The sequence below is a fragment of the Sphaeramia orbicularis genome, chromosome 10 (genome assembly GCF_902148855.1).
Source record: "Sphaeramia orbicularis chromosome 10, fSphaOr1.1, whole genome shotgun sequence".
In the NCBI taxonomy this organism is placed as follows: Eukaryota; Metazoa; Chordata; class Actinopteri; order Kurtiformes; family Apogonidae; genus Sphaeramia; species Sphaeramia orbicularis.
The window spans coordinates 17,076,860-17,095,116 of NC_043966.1; the positions used below are offsets into that span (position 1 = coordinate 17,076,860).

An 18,257-nucleotide genomic window follows, 5' to 3' on the forward strand; every position below is an offset into this window, starting at 1 on the left:
AAGAAGGATAAAAAGAAAATACAAGGCTTTTTTTTTTTTTTTTTTTATGTAGAGGCAGAAGCTCAGTGGCTGTAATGCGTTCCGACTCATGCAGCTACAGACTGCCAAAACCACCGCCCAAGTCACCTCAGGGGAAAAACAAGCACGCAGGACAGTGGCCGTTACACCCGGTCATATGAAAGAAGCCAAAGACAGACTGATGGTTCAGGGAGACGTGCAGTTAAAGCAGAAAAGAAAATCAACATCGGTGTCTGGGTTAAAACAGCATCATATCTGCTTCTATTGTCCTGAAGTTAGCAAATGCTGGAAATGATATTCTACTAGTGCTGCAACAACTAATTGAGTAAATCGATCCAAATTGATTCTTAAGAGTTGGCAACAAATTCGGCAGGGATATCCCAATCCGATCTATAAGTCGGTATTGGTTGCTGATCTGGCATTTTTTAGAAGATCGGTTCAGATTTAATCACAAGATAGGGCCGTAAGTTCCATTTTTGGTTTCGGTTATTTATCCAATTAATGGATTAGTTATTAAAATAATCAGATTAATTGATTATTAAAATCATCCTTAGTTGCAGCCTTATATTGTACCATTTCTACTCTATATAAATGGCTTTGTTTTTTACCTCCACCAAGGAGGTTGTGTTTTTACCAGCGTTGGTTTGTCTGTCTGTGTGCAAGATAACTCAAAAAGTTATGGATGGATTTGGATAAAAATTTCAGGAAATGTTGATGCTGGCACAAGAAACAAATGATTAAATTTGGTGGTGATCGGGGGGGGGGGGGGGCACTGATTTGCCTTGGCGGAGGTGTGTGCTCTCCGAGTGCTTCTAGTTCTTTAATGTGTCAAAGCAGATTTGTTTTGTCTCAATGAGGACATCACTGAATGGTAGTGGGCTGCAGTGTAGGTTATAAGCACTCGAGCCAAACTAAAAATTCACTTATGTCCGATAGATTTAGGGAATTTTGATGTAAAAATAGGCAATTTTACAGCTGTGACCAGTTATTATCAAGGCTGTTATTATCAAGGCTGTCCAATATGTCGCATCAGCAACACAGCATCTCCACAATGACAATATTTTCACTTAACTTTTTCTTAACAGATGAAGGCGTCTATGGTTGTTAAATGCATAAAGCTTGAAGTGGAGGGTTTGACTAGTTTATTAGCATCTTAAAGGGTTAAGAAAATAATCCTTTCAAAACTGGAACTGATAAAGTTTTTATACCATCCACTGGATTTATTTACAGAAGCACGTTTCAATACAGAAAATGGCAAGTGATGGCAAGTAACAATCTTCCAGATATCACAATGCACCTAATCATTACATTCAGACATTCACACACAACTAGAATGGACAATTTTCTTCTTTTCTCCTTCTGTTCTTTTCGTTTTCTTTCCCTGTTTTTCGTCTTGCTACATAGGACTGATCTAATTGCTGTAATTACTGTTATTACACAATAATATGTTGTAACAGTATACAATAGCAGTACTCTACTTCCATTGTGCTCTGGTGCCTTTAGACCCATTTCTGCCTCACATCCTCTCTCTCTCAAATTATAAAATGAAGGTACAGATAAAGGAAATCAACCATAAAGTGAAAAAAACCTATGCTTCTCTGTTCATTGTAATGCATGTATATATATATATCTGTATCTATGTTAAATAAGTTGTTCATGATCTCTCACTACCTTCTGCAGAGGCTGCGACGTAAATGGTTGTATTTATTCTGCTTCATCAATTCGAAAAAGCACGCTGAAGTGTAAAAGATGTGAAGTAGCTGATGTCTTTTACTCTGCAAGACTAAAATGTGCTCTCAGAAGAAATTGTCACTCTTCAACTTAACATTTTTTTTTAATTTAATCTCGATGGTTAGTATTAGAGATGTTGAGGTTGTCACGGCACTTCTCTCCATGTCTTCACCACACTGTGTTTGGAGTATGCTCTGAAGGCCGTTTTCCATTTCACACATCAGGTTGTTTAATCACCTGGTTTGTCCTTGCGTTTCCTCCAACAGGTCAGCATCTGCCTGGAGTGCAACAGCAGCAAGCTTCGAGGTTTGAAGCGCAAATGGATCCGCTGTTCAGCCCAAGCCACCGTCCTCCACCTCAAGAAGTTCATCGCCAAAAAGCTTAACCTGACATCATTTAATGAGGTACACATAATAATAACCTGCTCCAGCAGTCTGTAGAGCAGTGTGCTCAGGGGAAACGATCAGTGGAGAGTAAAGTGAAGGTATAATATTAACCAAACACACAGGATACAGACTAAGTCAAATGGAAATGATCAGTGCTTTTTTTCATGTTTTTTTTTTTTTTTTTGTCAGTCCATCCTCACTCTAAACGACCTCATAACCTTTAAAGTAACATTTAACATCAATCAGTTCGTATCACAGCTCGAGGCTTCTTTTGACCTGCAGGTTACTGTTTTTAAACAACCAAAAATCTGAAAAGGTCATACTGCATTTTGAAGTTCTACAACTGTCTGATCCACCGAAAGGAATACATACAATACAGCTTCGACACAGTACAAGCCTCAAACATCTAGATTTTGTATTTAGTGTAAAGGATAAAATCAGCAGCTATTGACGTTCATTCAGAGGTTTCTGTTGACTCCATCACTGTGGAAACTACATCCACTGTTGACCATAAAGTCGGAATAATTTTGTTTTCAAACACATTCTTCTTTTTTGTTCCCGTTTATACACATCGGTAATCAAATTTGACTCGGTGCAATGATTACATGCAGAGTCCCAGTTGCACGTTATCTACTAAGAATAAATCACGTTGTCACAGTCACTTCACGAGAAGAGGTAAAAATGTTTTATTCCAACTTTATGGGCAACAGAGTATATGTATTTTTTCACTCCCTCCCTTTTAATATTGTAGTGTGTGATGCATAAATATCCACACAGGAGCAGTATTTGTTTATTGTCGTTGGGAAGAGTGTGTTACAGTACTTGTGTTCTTCACACAGGAGGCATCACTGGCAGGGCTTCTTCTCACTTTAAGGGAATCTACTGTTCCTGTTTTCATATTTGTGACATCAGCGTGATGAAAAATGGAAAACTTAACCCATCTGTCTGTTTTGGTACCCAGTGTTGTATAGTAACGAAGTAGTAATACTTCACTACTGTACTCAAGTATTTTTTGGGAGAATTTGTACTTTACTGGGTAGTTTTTATTCTGTTTACTTTCACTTTCACTTCACTACATTTTGTAACTCAGTTGCATACTTCTACTCTGATGCACTGCTAATGCACAGTATCGTTACTCGTTACAAAAACAAATTAAAGGGAATTCTTAGTTTTCACCGCAGAGATTACTGGTGACTGCAACAAAGTCAAGAAGCTGATTTGTCATTAGGCCTAATTGCGCAATGAACAAGTGCAAACGACGGTCCACACTCAACATGTCTGCAATCTCTAGATGTGAGCAGCAGCCTAATATTCCAAATTCTGACTGCCTTTGATTGTTACTAACATTTACTTGTACTTTTGTTTTCATTACTCAAGTACATTTAATTGTAAGCCACTTTTTACACAGAGATCCCGGAAAAAAGGTGAGATGGTGATCCCACCTTTTTTCCACCATTGACCAATTTCCACAGTCACGCCAAAGGAGTAACAGAAGTGAGACAGGCTAGACTTTTACCCAGCGGACCTGTGCATAGTGTGACGTATAACTGGTGCATCAGAAATACCCCGAGCATAGCAGTGTTGGCTCATAAAACAACCATGGAGTCCTCCGCCCGAAGTGACAACAGCTCGCGGATCATGGCGTCTCCCCAGTTCGACATCTTTCTGGTCGTGTTGATATGTTTGTTTACTGTACATGGCCCGTGCTCATTTTGAAATATTCCCAGCACAGGGGTCACACACGCAATACGTCATCAAAACGTCACACCTTGGTTGTGGAACGAGAGGTGTTCCTTTCACATGGCGTTCATGATTCCACCTTTATCCCAGAGGTGGGACCAAATGATGCCATCATTTCATTTAAACAGATGTCGTTCCGGAATAAAGGTCAAATATTACCGGAACAGAAGTGCTGTGTAAAAGGGGCTGTAGATTACTTGATGTGCTTAAGTACAGTAAATACTAAATACTTAAAGACTTGAACTTGAGTGGAATTTCAATTGGTGACTTGAACTTCTACCAAAGTCATTTTTTGGTATGGTACCTGTACTTCTACTCAAGTATGACTTTCCAGTACTTTATACAACACTGTTGGTTTCAGTGTGTTTAAAAACAGTGGGATATAAATGCTAATGTTTATGTGGAAATGGTAGAAGACGTTAAAGCTTTCCAAGAGGCATCCAGTCTCTGATTTGAAGTATTACGATCAGGTAGTTTATTCTAGAAGGTTTTGTGAAAATGAAGTGATGGTGATATATAACATAAGGCTGGTCCAAACTGCTTCAGAAGGTGTAGTAACAGTCTGTTCTGGTGTTTTTCCATATGGCAGGGTTTGGTCGTCTATGGGATTTTTTTTTTTTTTTTAAGGTTTAAAGCACTACAAAAAAAAGTCACATGGTCAAAATCGGACATTTTTACCTAGTTTTTCAGCATTTCATTGCCTTCTTTTATCCAAATGAGTTTCTCACTAACCTTTTGTAAACGATTAGTGTCTTCCCTGAACTTTTTATCGGCAGTGTTGAGGTTTTACTGTTTGTTGTCGTCTTAATTCCCATACTTAACATTTGTGAAGTTACAATTATCAGCACTTGGTGAACAGTGATAAAGATTGCATGTTTTGGATTTGTAGCGTTTGGAACAAATCTCTTTGAGTCTTGGCATTTGTTTAAACTTGTTTGGTGCACCAGCTGGACGGTGTGGGCCATAAAACTTTAGCTAATCACAAATTACATAAAGTCAGGTCAGCTGGGTATACTTTCCTGTGCTGACTCATATAGAGCTTTTGTGTTTAACGAATTCAGGAACAAACAAGCCCCAGTGATATCTTGATCTGGTAATTTTTCTATTTATTGTCTTAACGGCCCTGTTCAGAGCAGCGGGGGGGAAGCGGTGGGCGATAATTTGACAGATGGATTTTTAGGACGCCGTGAACAATCCTAACAGGCGCCTTCTTGTCTTCTATTTTTCGAGACTTTTATTTTTTTACTGGCTGTCACAGAGATGAGTGGGTAGGCTCCATCATATCGTCGGCCTCCATAAGAGAACCCCGCCAGCTATTGTTGTGCTATATATTGACTATCAAAAGCTGTTGTTCAAACTGATGCTTTTTTTTCAGCAGCGGCCTAAGCAACAAGCTTCACAAAAATTTGCTTTGTCAAAAAAAAAAAAAAAAGTGCACCATTTACTCATTTCTCATGTTTGCAAAGCCACCACCATGGTCCTGTCACTCATCTAAATGAGTTCACAGGAGCTGTATGCATGAATAAATGAATACGCAACTAAAAATCACTTTACTTCTAAAAGACTTCCTAAATGATCACAGATCTCTAAGCCAAGAGTAGGAAATATCACAGTGGAGATCATGAAATTTTAAACAGTGCAAGTATATCTTTAGAGCATTTGTTTTATTAAAACAGATCCATATCTGCTCATGAATCATCAAATGATGTTTATTTTCAGTCTGCTTGAAGTTGTGTTTTAAGAGAAAACTCAGGAAATAAGTAAGAAATGTGCTTCCTTTCCACACCAATTATATTTTGTCAATGGGCATTTTACACTTAGAAACTACATTTCTAGCTCCAAAATATCCTGGTTGTTAACATTTGTTTTCATCATCATCCACAGTTCAGTGGGAAATCCTTCCTCAAGTTATATTTTTAATTTTGGTATCAAAGTGAATTGGTGACAGTTACATTTTTCTATTTTAATTAGCTTAACACTTGATTTACGACATTAAGCAGATCAGATCTCATACAGTATGTTGATGTATATTTGATTGGATAACAATTGAAACATTCTTTAATTGATTTTAGTTGTCAATTTTTGCATCATCTATTAAGAAATTTGAATTTTTTTTTTTTTTTTAAGTGATGTCTTCTGGGACGTTTTTATACATTTCCATGACTGTAGATGATATCTCAAGATGCTGTCTTATGCTATTGAAAACATTAATCAACATTTGTTTTGCCTTTATTACTTTTTATAGGTTCAGACAACTATAGATTCATTCATTCATTCATTCATCTTCTGAACCCGCTTTATCCTCTCTTGGGCTGCAGGGGGTGCTGGAGCCTATCCCAGCTACCTATGGGCGAAGTCGGGGTACACCCTGAACAAGTGACAACTATAGATTTTAAGAAAACAATTTACAGATCAGTCAGTATTGAGACTAAGTTGCTGCCCTGGTAACAGTTTATGTGAGCTACAGATGTTCTAGTCGAACATCAGGGTGGAGTGTGTAGACTTCTTAAATGTCTTCTGACTCTAAATCGCTGCATCAGAGCTGTCCGGTTGTTCCTCCAGAGTCATTTTTGTTTTTTTTCATCAGCTGTGTGATGTTTATCCATTAGCCTGTTCTTCCATCCTTGACCAGCAGGGGACGCTGTGGCAGTGCTCCTCTCCAGCCTCCGCTCTCTCTCCTCCTTGCTGTGTCTCGCAGTATTGATTGGCAGATGCAGATGCGAGGCACTGCTCAGCAGAATATCAATGTTGACTTCACAGGAGAAGAGGTAGATTTTGGCGAGGGAGGCAGCGACATGTTTGGTTCTGAACTTTCCTCTTTCTCCTAATACACCCTGCTGCTGCGGCACGTCTGCCAGGGGCCACACAGTGTCAAAATAAGCCTCCGTTGCTTTGCTCTCCTCAAAAGAGCGCCATTAGAACAGACTGGAAAATGAGAGCAGAGGGGGAAGAGTGTAGTAGTTTAACTTTTCTCTTTGCATTACACTGCTCAGTGTTTAAGGCCACTGCTATGGCATCTTATTAAGTGCACTTAAGAGCCTTATTCTCTTCAGTAATTTGGTCTTTCCTTGTGTTTTCACAGCTGGACATTTTATGCAACGAGGAAATCCTGGGCAAGGACCACACGTTGAAATTTGTTGTTGTGACAAGATGGAGATTTAAGGTAACTGATGTATTAGATAGAACATAGTGTAGTGCGAGGTTGTTTTAGTTTATTATAATAACACTGTTGAATATAAGGGGTGCATTGGAGTATAAAGACCTACTTGGATCAAATATTGGGTCTTGAAAGGAACCTTTTTGTTAGCATAAAAAGCACCGAGTCACCTCAAGCACATAATTATAAAAGTTCTTTGCACACTAAGACTAAACCAAAACTGCATTTTATTTCCTGAGGCAAATTGAAAACACCATAAATATACATTGGCTCTCACTGGAAAAAATAGTATGAACTCTACATGAAGGAATCGTAATTCTTGAACATTTTATAATTTTTAGCTCCATTGAGAACAAGAGGATGAACCACATGGAGATAAAGCAACTGTTTTGGAGACTTGATAATGAGCCCTTATTTTCCAATGTGCAAACGTTCACAACACAAAGGTTAAATTTATCCTTTGTAACACACTTGTTAAAAATGCAACACTTTGCGGAACACAGATGTATACGAAATACTGATGAGTTCAGTGAAGTCATCTGGGGCTGAAAGACCTACTTCTGTTGTACTGATTTCTTCTTCTTACACCTGCTTGGATGCAGTGGAACTGCCTGGCCTCAAATTCATTACCAATGTTGCAGTCAACTAAAAACGCCCTGGAAAAAGGCAAATGAGACTGTTGTTAAAGGAAGCAACAGGACAGTTGGTCAAAGTGCCAAATTCAGTGTTTTCAGAGCCTAGAATAATGAAAATAAAACAAATCCATGTTCATTTATCTACTAGGCACTAATGTTTTAACTTTTGACATAGGAATTTAAGGTGGGTAGAAGGATGGGGTAGGGGGGCGGGAGATTGTAAATTAAACTTCATCCTGCTCCTTTTTGAATGTTTGACTTTCTTTTTATATAAATCCTTTTGTTGTTTGGTTTTATGTTCAAAATAAACAAACTTGCAAAGACTTCAGAAATCAATACTTGCTGAAAAATACAATGCCCAATACCACTGGTTAATAACAAATCATGGGAAGGAATGCTTCTAGGACCCAAAAAAAGAGTTTGTTAGAGTTGCGCTTTGAAAAAGAAATTCATAAAGTAGATAAACAGGAAGAAATGTCCAAGGCACTCACTTTTAGCATTAAAATGCCTTTTTTTCTTATGACATGCTTGTTTGTTAGCCACTGGTTAATACTTCTGGTAACCTTGACAACTCGTCATGCACTCTTCAGTCTCAGATGTTAGATTTTAGTATGAGTCTGTCGGTGCTATATGTTACTCCTTGTGCAAAAGTGTAGCAGGATTTGTGTGGTTGTTTACATCCATCTGTCTTCCTCTTGATCACATTCAAAGGTTTCAGTGGCTTCAGATTTGGAAATCAGGAACACCGTGCAGTTGTGTATATATACATCAAATGCAAAATATTTCACAAAAAAAGTACAAAGGTTTTAGTAAATGGTCTATTAAGCTTGTTTTTTTTTTCCCCAAGTTCATGTATTTTGTTTTTCCCTCTGTAGAAATCACCCCTCCTGCTCCATTACAGACCTAAGATGGATCTGCTGTAGCTAAAATGGACACAACGGTTGTTTTTAGCCCAGTGGCCGCGGACTGTGCCGAAACCTTTTTATTTATGCAAAGACGATCAACCAACACCAAGCAAACACCTGACGGTAAAACAAGACCACACAAGCCAGCAAATAGGGATCTAACAGGGGGGACAAGTACAACAGAACTGGCAACCTCCAGCACAGGATACTGCAACACTGGTGTGTTTTTAGGAACTAAAACAACCATTTTTTTTGTCCGCTACATCCTAGATATGTGAACAAAAAGAAAAAAAAAAAAAACATACACAAATGGAGAGAAAGCATATATTTATACTTTTGTACAGAAGAGACACATGGAACCAAGACACTACTGGTGCTCTGTTTACACGCAAACAAGATGTCGGGAAGCACGTGATCGTCTTTTTGAGCTTCATGCAGACTTCATCCTCCGGAGACAAGGACTGAAGAGAGGAGGAGGTTTTTATATAATAGGTGTGTTCTTTTTTTTAATCCTTTTCTCAATACACTCGACACGTCTTGGGAGCGCAGAAAGTATATGGAAAAGTTATATAACAGGCATCAATTTTAAGCTGTTTATCAAGTAAAATGTCCTTTTTTTTTTTTTTTTTTTTTTTTTCATTTTGTTGACTTTGTCTAATTTGCTATTGGGTTCTTGATGATTGTCAATTGTGAATAGGCTAAAATTTTTTGTGTAGTAATTTATGTTCTATATACCAATATTGTACATAAAATGTCATTACGAGAGATTGAAGAGAGTAAGAGACTTTAGACTGTTAAAGAGTGGATCCCAGAAGTGCTATCTATATGTTGGGCAACTTGTCCGGAGGAGATAAATTAGGATTTTTAATACAGACTCGCTATCGGTATCAAAAATATATAAATGCATCTTTATGTCGTCGGAGAAAGACACAAAACAAATATATGGAATCCTCTGCCGTTGGTGAGAATGTGGGGTCTAAATATGTTGCTCTCATAGCATTAAAAGACTTGAGTGAAGGTAAAGAGAAAGCTTCAAACTATCTCGCCACCCCGTCCGCCCCATCTCACCTGCCTCTTATCATTTCATTAACATTCTAAGGTAACAACGCTTTACAAAACACCCATCTCAGAAAATCCTTTAAGGCATGAAAATACTTGAGCACATAAGTCGCTAATTCTTATTGATTTCTTCATCAGTCCTGCTTGTCCGTCCTTGTGTTTCTGCAGCTTTTCAGCCCGTACACTGCTGAGATGCACCCACATGTTTACAGCTTTTACTTTGAGCGGCTGCAGCAGATGTTTGTGGCATTCTACACCCTCATACCACACGCTTCCTTCTGCTCTTACCCCTCATGTCGACTGGCGGCAGCTGGCTCCATAATGGTTCAGATGGACACTAGAAACGAATGTCTGTTCTTTATTGGCTACTCTCCTTCTACTCACAGTGTAAGCATGTGAATCATCCAGCTCATTGGTTGTGTCTTAGAATTGGTGACTTCCAAGAATGTACAATGACTGGATAAATGCAAATGCTAAAGAATCAACTACTAATATGCATATTAACTAAGTGTTAAAGACGGCATATTACTGGTTACTGGTAAATCTTAAATTCCAATATAATATAACACGACCACAGTTCAGCATGTGTTGCTTTCCTGACTGGCTTCAGATATCCAGAAAGTGCCAATAGAAGGCATTCCTGCAGAGCAAATGAATGTGTCATAATCAGCATTAACGTTTTACCAAAAAGAATACATTCATATGGAGTCACCAGCGTTTTGGTTAGTGACTGTAATTTAGCTCTTATCCACAGAAATGTAGATATTCCTCTAAACAAATTTCTTCAGTTTAAAGTCGACCCACATGACCTTCGCATACAAAATATCTCTGTGAGAAATCGAAGTCGACCACAAACTGTCAAACAGCCTTTTGTTTCCGACAGATTTTACTTGTGGATCAAGTAGTTCTGAAGATTTAACGGCTGGGATTATTAATGCACCTTTCAAATGAATGCCATACTTTGGTAAAAATGGCCGATTCGTATTTAAATAGCTAAAAGGAGAGTGAGACTTTCTAATTTTATGTCAAGTGGACATTGGCTGCTATTGTAGCCTCCATACCAATCATTTCCAGGAGTCGGAGCAGAGCCGGTGCTGGTGGACATCAGGGTTAAAGCTACATGTTTATGTAAACTACATCAGCCTGCATCACGTTACACTCACATTAGTAGAACATTCCCTCGCCCACAGACAGTGAACTGAGGGCAGCAGCAAGCAAGTTTTCTGTCCAGAGCTGGAATTAGTTTCTCTATTATTTTTTTTTCCTTTTTTTTTTTTTTTTTTGGTGGCGTCTCACACAGCAGTCAGTTAACATGAACGCACTGTGCAAATCACTGGAGTCACATTATTGGGAATGAGGGTGTGATAAATTTTCCGTTTCTCCTCACTGCCATTTGAAGCTGCAAATGTGCAAAGTTGCACGGTGTTAAATATATATATATATATATAGAGAGAGAAAACTTAATGACTTATTGCTTCTGGCACAATAGTTTCAGAACTTGGAATTGCTTTCAGAATAGCCACTGAAATCACACACAAATTCAGGTTTTGCACAGGGATTGAGATTTTTTTTTTTTTTTTTTTGAACATTTTGATATGAAATTCTAAATAGTGACTACTCTTTGGTCATTTGGTGCTCATAAATGTCTGTTTTTAATCCTGAGGATGACTGTGCCTCGGGAACATGCTGTTCCTAACAAACCAATGTTCAAACTAAAAAAAAAACAAAAAACAAAAACATGTCTTAAATCTCAATGTAAAAAGTGAACAAACTGTTTGTCATGCTACCACAACTGGATCCCTATGTACACTCCATGTCAAACCTCGATTATAATACCTCACTGTCTCTCATCATCAACTCTTACAATTGATATGTACCTGATACATCTATTTGTTCTGTCTGTATGTTCACGTGCAGGGTTCCTATGCACCCACAGACTCCCCAGGTCAAAATCGGATAATGCAAACCTAGGTCTATGGTGAAAAGGAAAGAAAAAACCTCACTCCGGTTACCCATACCTGCTCTGTAAATCCTCTTATCTACCCCAGTATTGTGGTGTTTGCAGTGTATATAGTGCTCTTCAGGCAGAGTCTTCTAGCTTATCCTCAGCTGTAAAACATCAGTTATTGGTTTTTACATCCAAAATCTGTAGCATTCATGATTCAAAATGACAAATGTGTAGGAACCCTGCTGCATTAGGACCTATTACATGGTTTGTACATGTTTCACAGCCTGCAGGTCTGCACCAAACCAGCTCAACCAAAACCACTCCTGCAGCTCTTGGTCTCGTCTGCACAGTGCGGGGTAACTTTCAGTTCAGTAAATCCAGTGATGTGTTCAAACAGCTCCATTTTTTTTTTTTTTTGGTTTTCAAAAATACATCAAATATTAGTAAACTTAAAGATGTTAAGAGGTTCCAGTCTTGGTTGACATCTTTAGAAAGTTCTGTTTTGCAGTGGTTTAATGAATAAAAATATAACCTGCATCCAAATGGTGTTGAGATAAAGAAATTAAATCTGATCTACACTTTTGTGAGAAATCCGACTTCTTTGATATAATTATCAGCGTAAACCAGAAACGATGAGCTTTCCTGTATTGGTTTCCTCACGGAATAGTGTTGTCAGTTCTTGGTTAAAATTCCTCCCAAACTGTGTAATTATTCAGTGCTATTTTGTCTGTAAGTGCAAATTTCCTGCTGTTGCACAATATTTAACTCATTTTCTAATAAGATCAGTGTCTCCAGCTTAAGACGCCCAGATTTTAGATCGCACTGCTGCACCCCGGCATACAAGGAAAAAGGATAAAACCATCCAAAATAATTAAACATGACAGGGAAAGTTCGAAGACTTACATTCACAGAAATCCAGTATTTGTAAGTTTTGTCACTTCCTCTGTGTACATTCAGTCTGATCGCGATAACCTTTTAATGTACGTCTGCTTTTTCAAGCGATTAAGCTGTAAAACACGATACAAGGTGCTACAACTACAAACACAAACCGCATTCAATACATTTCTGTATTATGCAGATCACTGCATACACTGTTTTGTACTGTTTAAAAGGGTCTGGATTTGAACAAATGTTACATTTGTATGTTCATGTTTCCCTTTTTTTTCTTATTTCTATGGTAGAGTTCACATGCACCTTTATTTGTTGCATTTGAATTTGCATCAGATTTGTGTATACATAAGAAAAAAGGTTGTTGTTTTCCCTAAAGTGTGTGAGACCTGGCCAATAGGACTGCGACTAGCAACGATATGCTCCAAAAAGTGTTATTTACTGTCATAGAGGGGAAAAAAACATATTTAAGGAGTTGGAATCTGAATTTTAACTTGAGTTTCTTCAAAAAAAAATCTCAAACCCTCATCAAACACTCATTGATCCTCACAAAGTTGATGATTTCCTTAATAACTGATGAGTAATCGATTAATTGTTGCAGCTCTAATGGCCAAATACCACGTTTGTGTTCATGGATTGCATTGGTTTAGACACAGAATGGATCCTACACATTCAGCAGAGTTGAGGATCATGACAGAACAGTTGCATAAATCCAATCAGAACCAAACTTTTCTGTCAACTGTCGTATAAAAGTACTACTTCTGGCAGCAGATGACGTCCGCTTTACATGTTCACTCATTTTATTCCTTCAGTAGACGCAAAAAAAAAAAAAAAAAAAGAAAAAAATGGGATGCGAGTACCAGTTTGAAGTTCAGCATGAAAGGCTGCAGCGTGAACAAAGCCTCCTGTTATTGCTGTTGTGTATCGAGTATTGTTTGGAGAACCCTGTGATCTGTGTGACGGATGGGGAGCCTGATTGGATTCAGGGGAGGGCGGGGGTCTTTTGTTTTGTCACTTTGACGGTCAGATGTGGTCTCTGCCACTGGTGCTTTCTGTGGTGCTAAAACCTCCTCATCTCAAACTTCATCCTTATTCGAGACAGAAGAGAAGTGTGGTGCAAAGGTGTTTTTTTTTTTTTTTTTTTTTTTCAGTTGTACCTTTCCGTGCTCAAGTCTTCGGGTGTCTTGTCAGAGCTGTGTTGCTGTGTTGATAAAGAAGGTGCTGGCTTTTTTATATTTTATTGATTTGTTGGATTTGGTTTATCCCCTTGCCGAGGCCTGCTCTGGAGACAGCACTGAGGGAATTTTAAATAAGTCATAGACTGTGACGGGGCTGATGCTGTGAAAAATAAAAAGAAAACTGGTGAGAAATTGGGTGTGCGAGCTGCAATTTCCTGCCTCAAAGACAACCTCACACTTATTACAGGCTTCTCTGGTGAGAAGTTTGCGCCTCTCACTCAAATTGAGACTTGCTTCAATCTCAAACAGATAATTGGCTCTGAAAGTAGCTGCAGAATCACACGCGGCTGATTTAGCCTAAATATTCCATGTTGCGGTCGGCCTCTCTGGAGGTTCGACCTTCTGGTGTGCGGGCGCGTATCACCGGCTGCATCCTCCACATCCCGTGCACCAGAATGGATCGATGTTTCTGCTTTTTATTGGCACCGACATTGAGACATCAGCGCCGTGATGCTTGACAGCCGAGCTAAGAGGCTTACAGGAGTTCTGGTCTCTGCCTGGCTGCAGACCCGGGTCCGTATCAGCCCCCCCCCACCATGAGGTCTTCTGCGTTGTGAGGAAAGCCGTGATCTGTCAGGACTTCAGCTCTCGTACTCGGCTTCTCCGCTCTGACCTTGAACGCCTGTCGGTCTGTTTGTTATCTCCTGCTGCGATCTGTGTGAAACTCGGGTGAGCCGCATGAAATTTTGATTCGCGGTGGTTTCACGGCTCCGTGTGGCCTGTCGGCGCCAACAGTAGTCCTCATGTTCTTAAAGGTTCAGTGTGTAAACATTGGGGAGGATTTAGTTGCAGGAGCGGAATGAAATTCATAATGTTTTCATCAGCGTCTACTAACCTGATATGAACTGTCTTTTCATGTACAGGGTGGGGAAGCAAAATTTACTATATTTTGAGGCAGGGATTGAAAGACAGTGTATGACCAATTAGTTTATTGAAAGTCATGAGAATTTATTTGCCACAAGAAAACTGACATAATAGAAAATGTTTTTATTCTATGTGTCCTCCTTCTTTCTCAATAACTGCCTTCACACGCTTCCTGAAACTTGCGCAAGTGTTCCTCAAATATTCGGGTGACAACTTCTCCCATTCTTCTTTAACAGTATCTTCCAGACTTTCTCCTAATAGTTTTGCTCATAGTCATTCTCTTCTTTCCATTATAAACAGTCTTTATGGACACTCCAACTATTTTTGAAATCTCCTTTGGTGTGACGAGTGCATTCAGCAAATCACACACTTTGACGTTTGCTTTCCTGATTACTCATATGGGCAAAAGTTTCTGAAAAGGTATGGATAATAGTGTTAGGTATGATTATGACATCAATATATGTTTGGTTTCAAAACAACTGACGTAGTGCCTGCTGAGAAAAAACAACTAAATGTTCATTGTAAATTTTGCTTCCCCACCCTGTATATTGTCAGTGTCGGGCGGAAACCTCATGAGTCCATTTCGGTTTTAGTTTTGTTTTTTTTCACAAAATTATAGTATTGGTCAGTTTTGAAGTTGGCCTGACGGTTTTAGGGCGTTTTCACACTGGGTATCCGAGTATGTTGGACCCCAAAGTCCACTTAATTTTATCAATGTGAATGCAAACGTTCCACGCACGAGTACCGTACCTGAGTCCAGCTGAGAAGGTAGTCCTGGGTACGGACCGCATGGATTCCAGTAGGGAACGTTGCCGCCTGAAAGCAATCCGTACCCAAGACCGGAAGTGACCTAATCACCACTCCGACAACGGAAGTGACTTAATCACCACGAGACCATAGATGGCGCTGTTGTTGTCTCCTAAAAAAGGCTCGGATCAGTACGGGTTCGCCTTATCGACCGAACCACTCGGTGATAGATCAGGGACAACGACGGTCGCTCTTCTTCTCTTTGTCTCAAACAGGCTAACAGATAGAAAAGTGTTGTCGTTTGGTTGATGACGTAAGGGTTTGTCACCTCTGCGTTTGTTGGATAGCTACAGAATTCCTTCCACACCGTCACCTACTGTTTCAGCCCTGTAACACCCACTTGTTCTCAGGCACAGATCCAGATACCCAGTCTGAAAACACCCGTAGAAATATACAGCACAGCCAAAAAAAAAAAGGTCACATAAGCAATATTTCACTTCACCACTTTTGGTTTTGATTACAGGAGACATTCACTATGATATCTCTTTTTTTTGCCACATAATGCTTATGTAGCGTCACAATAAGTTTAATACTATTTTTTTCCATCCATAGTTACATTAATTTTTATTGATGATGGAGAATCAGACCACTGCATCAAGTCTTCATCACGTCTCAAATTACAGTCTGGACTTTATGGAGGCTAATCCATGTGTGAAAATGATGCCAAAAGCCTTACGTTCCTAATCAATCCTGGCATTGTCCAATCTTTTTGACGTTTAAGACATGAGCGGCTACTCACTGCATCAGTTAAGAGTTAAATAACTTGTTACAGCTGAAACATTACTAACCATTGCAGCACTTACCCATGGAAGGATTTGCTTTGTTAAATCCAGAGAATGTCTCCTGTTATCAAAACCAAAGATAATGCAGTGAAATATTGCATGTGCGACCTTTTTTATTTATTTTTTTTTAAGTGTTGAAAACAGGTTGTGACTACATCTCTTAACTCCATTCATTTATGTAGAATGTACATTGTTTTTCCAGTTTCGGACATAAGAGGTTTCTACTCGACAGCGACGATATCCACAGACGGACAGTGTCGTCCTTGTGTTTTAGTCGTTGCCCAAATTGGATTTTTCCGGTTTTATAGCCCGACACCATTCGTCATTAACAGGCATCTCCATCATCTACTGCTGTAAGTCGGAGTGGACCAGAGTTTTTATCTCCTTAACTAATAAAAAGCCAAAAGGACAAAACAAGCACTTGAGTCTAACTTTGAAGTTTTTTTTTTTTTTTTGCAGCCACTGTATGCAACTCCACCACTCCATGTAACTAAATATTACACATTGAACCTTTTTAAGATGACTAAACGGTTCATTCAGGCTGCTTTTGCACATACTTTCCACATTCAGAGATGTCTTAGAAGGTTGGTGTCTGAAGGCAGCAACTTTAATTTCAAGCCTTTTGGCAGCTTAATCATTCCTGGCAAGTTAAAATGGCTGTTGTGTGTTTACCCCGCTGTAGTAAGTGTCCACTCTGGAAGCGTTACAGTTTTCTTTGTTGCCCAGCTCACGCTTTTCTTCCTCGTTTCTGCGTGGTCTGTAAAGCTCAGTAATCTCACGGACAGGCTTTGTATTTGTTCGGGAAGGAGACCTTGAGGGTCACTGGGACGGCTACATGAACTCAAAAACACTCCAAAAAAATAAAAGGGGTATGGATGGTGTGGCCGGGTGGCACGGCGCTGCTGCTGCTGCTGCTGCTCTGAAAGGCACCACACAAGTGCACTGAATCACAACCCCACGGGTGGTGCAGTTTGAGGAGCAAATGACTGGTTAAATTATGGATTGTTTCCCCACTTCAGGATCGTGACTGATGCTTTTAGAGATTGTGCTCTGGGGGATCATGGCAGGAGCAGTAGAGTCCTTTTTTTTTTTTTTTTTTTTTATAAACAGACGCATTGTTGAAATGAGTGCTACACTTAGACTGCTGGTTTCAGTAGTTCTCAGATAAACTGAGAAATCTGGTCGTCAGTTACCGAACCTGGCGTGCCCCCCCCCCCCCCCCCCCCGCCCCTTACCCCCGTGAGCCATAGCAGATCATCAACAAATCTGTCCAGTTTTGTATTATTATTTATTTATACTGAAAGTGACTTCTGCAGTAGTGTTCTTGGTTTATGAATCTCCAAGAGAGATTTGCTCAACAATTTGTATTTTTTCTTTCCTTGTTTTTACCTTCAGTGAAACCTATACCGGACTCATGCATAAAATTGCTTAAATTATGAATTTGCAATTTATGACTTTTGTATTATTCTGAGTGTGTTTATTGTCAATTCTCTGTGTAAAACAAACACGTTATTTTAGGTCAGGTGGAAAATAACTAGGAAAAAAAAACTAAATTATGTGAATCTGGCAATGTGGTTATTGTATTTGCAAGGAAATGTGCAATATACGGTTCTCAGATGGTTCCAGGTTTCAGAGTAGAACTCCAATGTTTTGCTTTTGTTTCTTTTTTCCAGTCAGTTCCTCAGGTCACTAAATGCCTTCTGGTCCTGAGGGTGACCAGGAAATCTCAGAACATACACTAATGCACCCGAAATACAAAACGACTGGATTTTATTTTTAGTCTCGTCTCTGTTCTGTTTTTTTTTTTTTTTTTTTAAAACCCCTTCTTTTTTTCTGTGACATAATGTTCTCAGTTTTGTTGAGTTTTTTTTTCAGGTTAACAGACATCTATTCAGGTGTCCTTCTCCTTGCCTCCTTTTGTATTATTGTTATTTATTGCACATGTAATGAACTGGTTTCCATTGCCACAATTAGTTCAAGGAGTTTTGGGTCTAGAATGGGGCTGGAATTTCTTACGTACAAAACTACAGAAGCTTTTGTCAAAACCTAAGTGTGTATTTCATCAATAAATGCCTTTTAAAAAGTGCTTTGGCTGCTTT

At 39.1% G+C, this 18,257-nt stretch overlaps 1 protein-coding gene across 1 annotated transcript in view; it reads left to right on the plus strand.

Annotated features, from left to right (window-relative positions):
- pcgf3 (polycomb group ring finger 3) overlaps positions 1–13,318 on the plus strand; it is a 73,750-nt gene extending 60,432 nt beyond the window's left edge. Inside the window, exons 8-10 of the mRNA XM_030146217.1 lie at positions 2,016–2,153; positions 6,958–7,038; positions 8,543–13,318. Of these exons, the coding sequence (XP_030002077.1) occupies positions 2,016–2,153; positions 6,958–7,038; positions 8,543–8,590 (267 nt within the window). The 3' untranslated portion in view covers positions 8,591–13,318. The remainder of the gene's footprint in view (positions 1–2,015; positions 2,154–6,957; positions 7,039–8,542) is intronic.
- Positions 13,319–18,257: the final 4,939 nt, after the last annotated feature.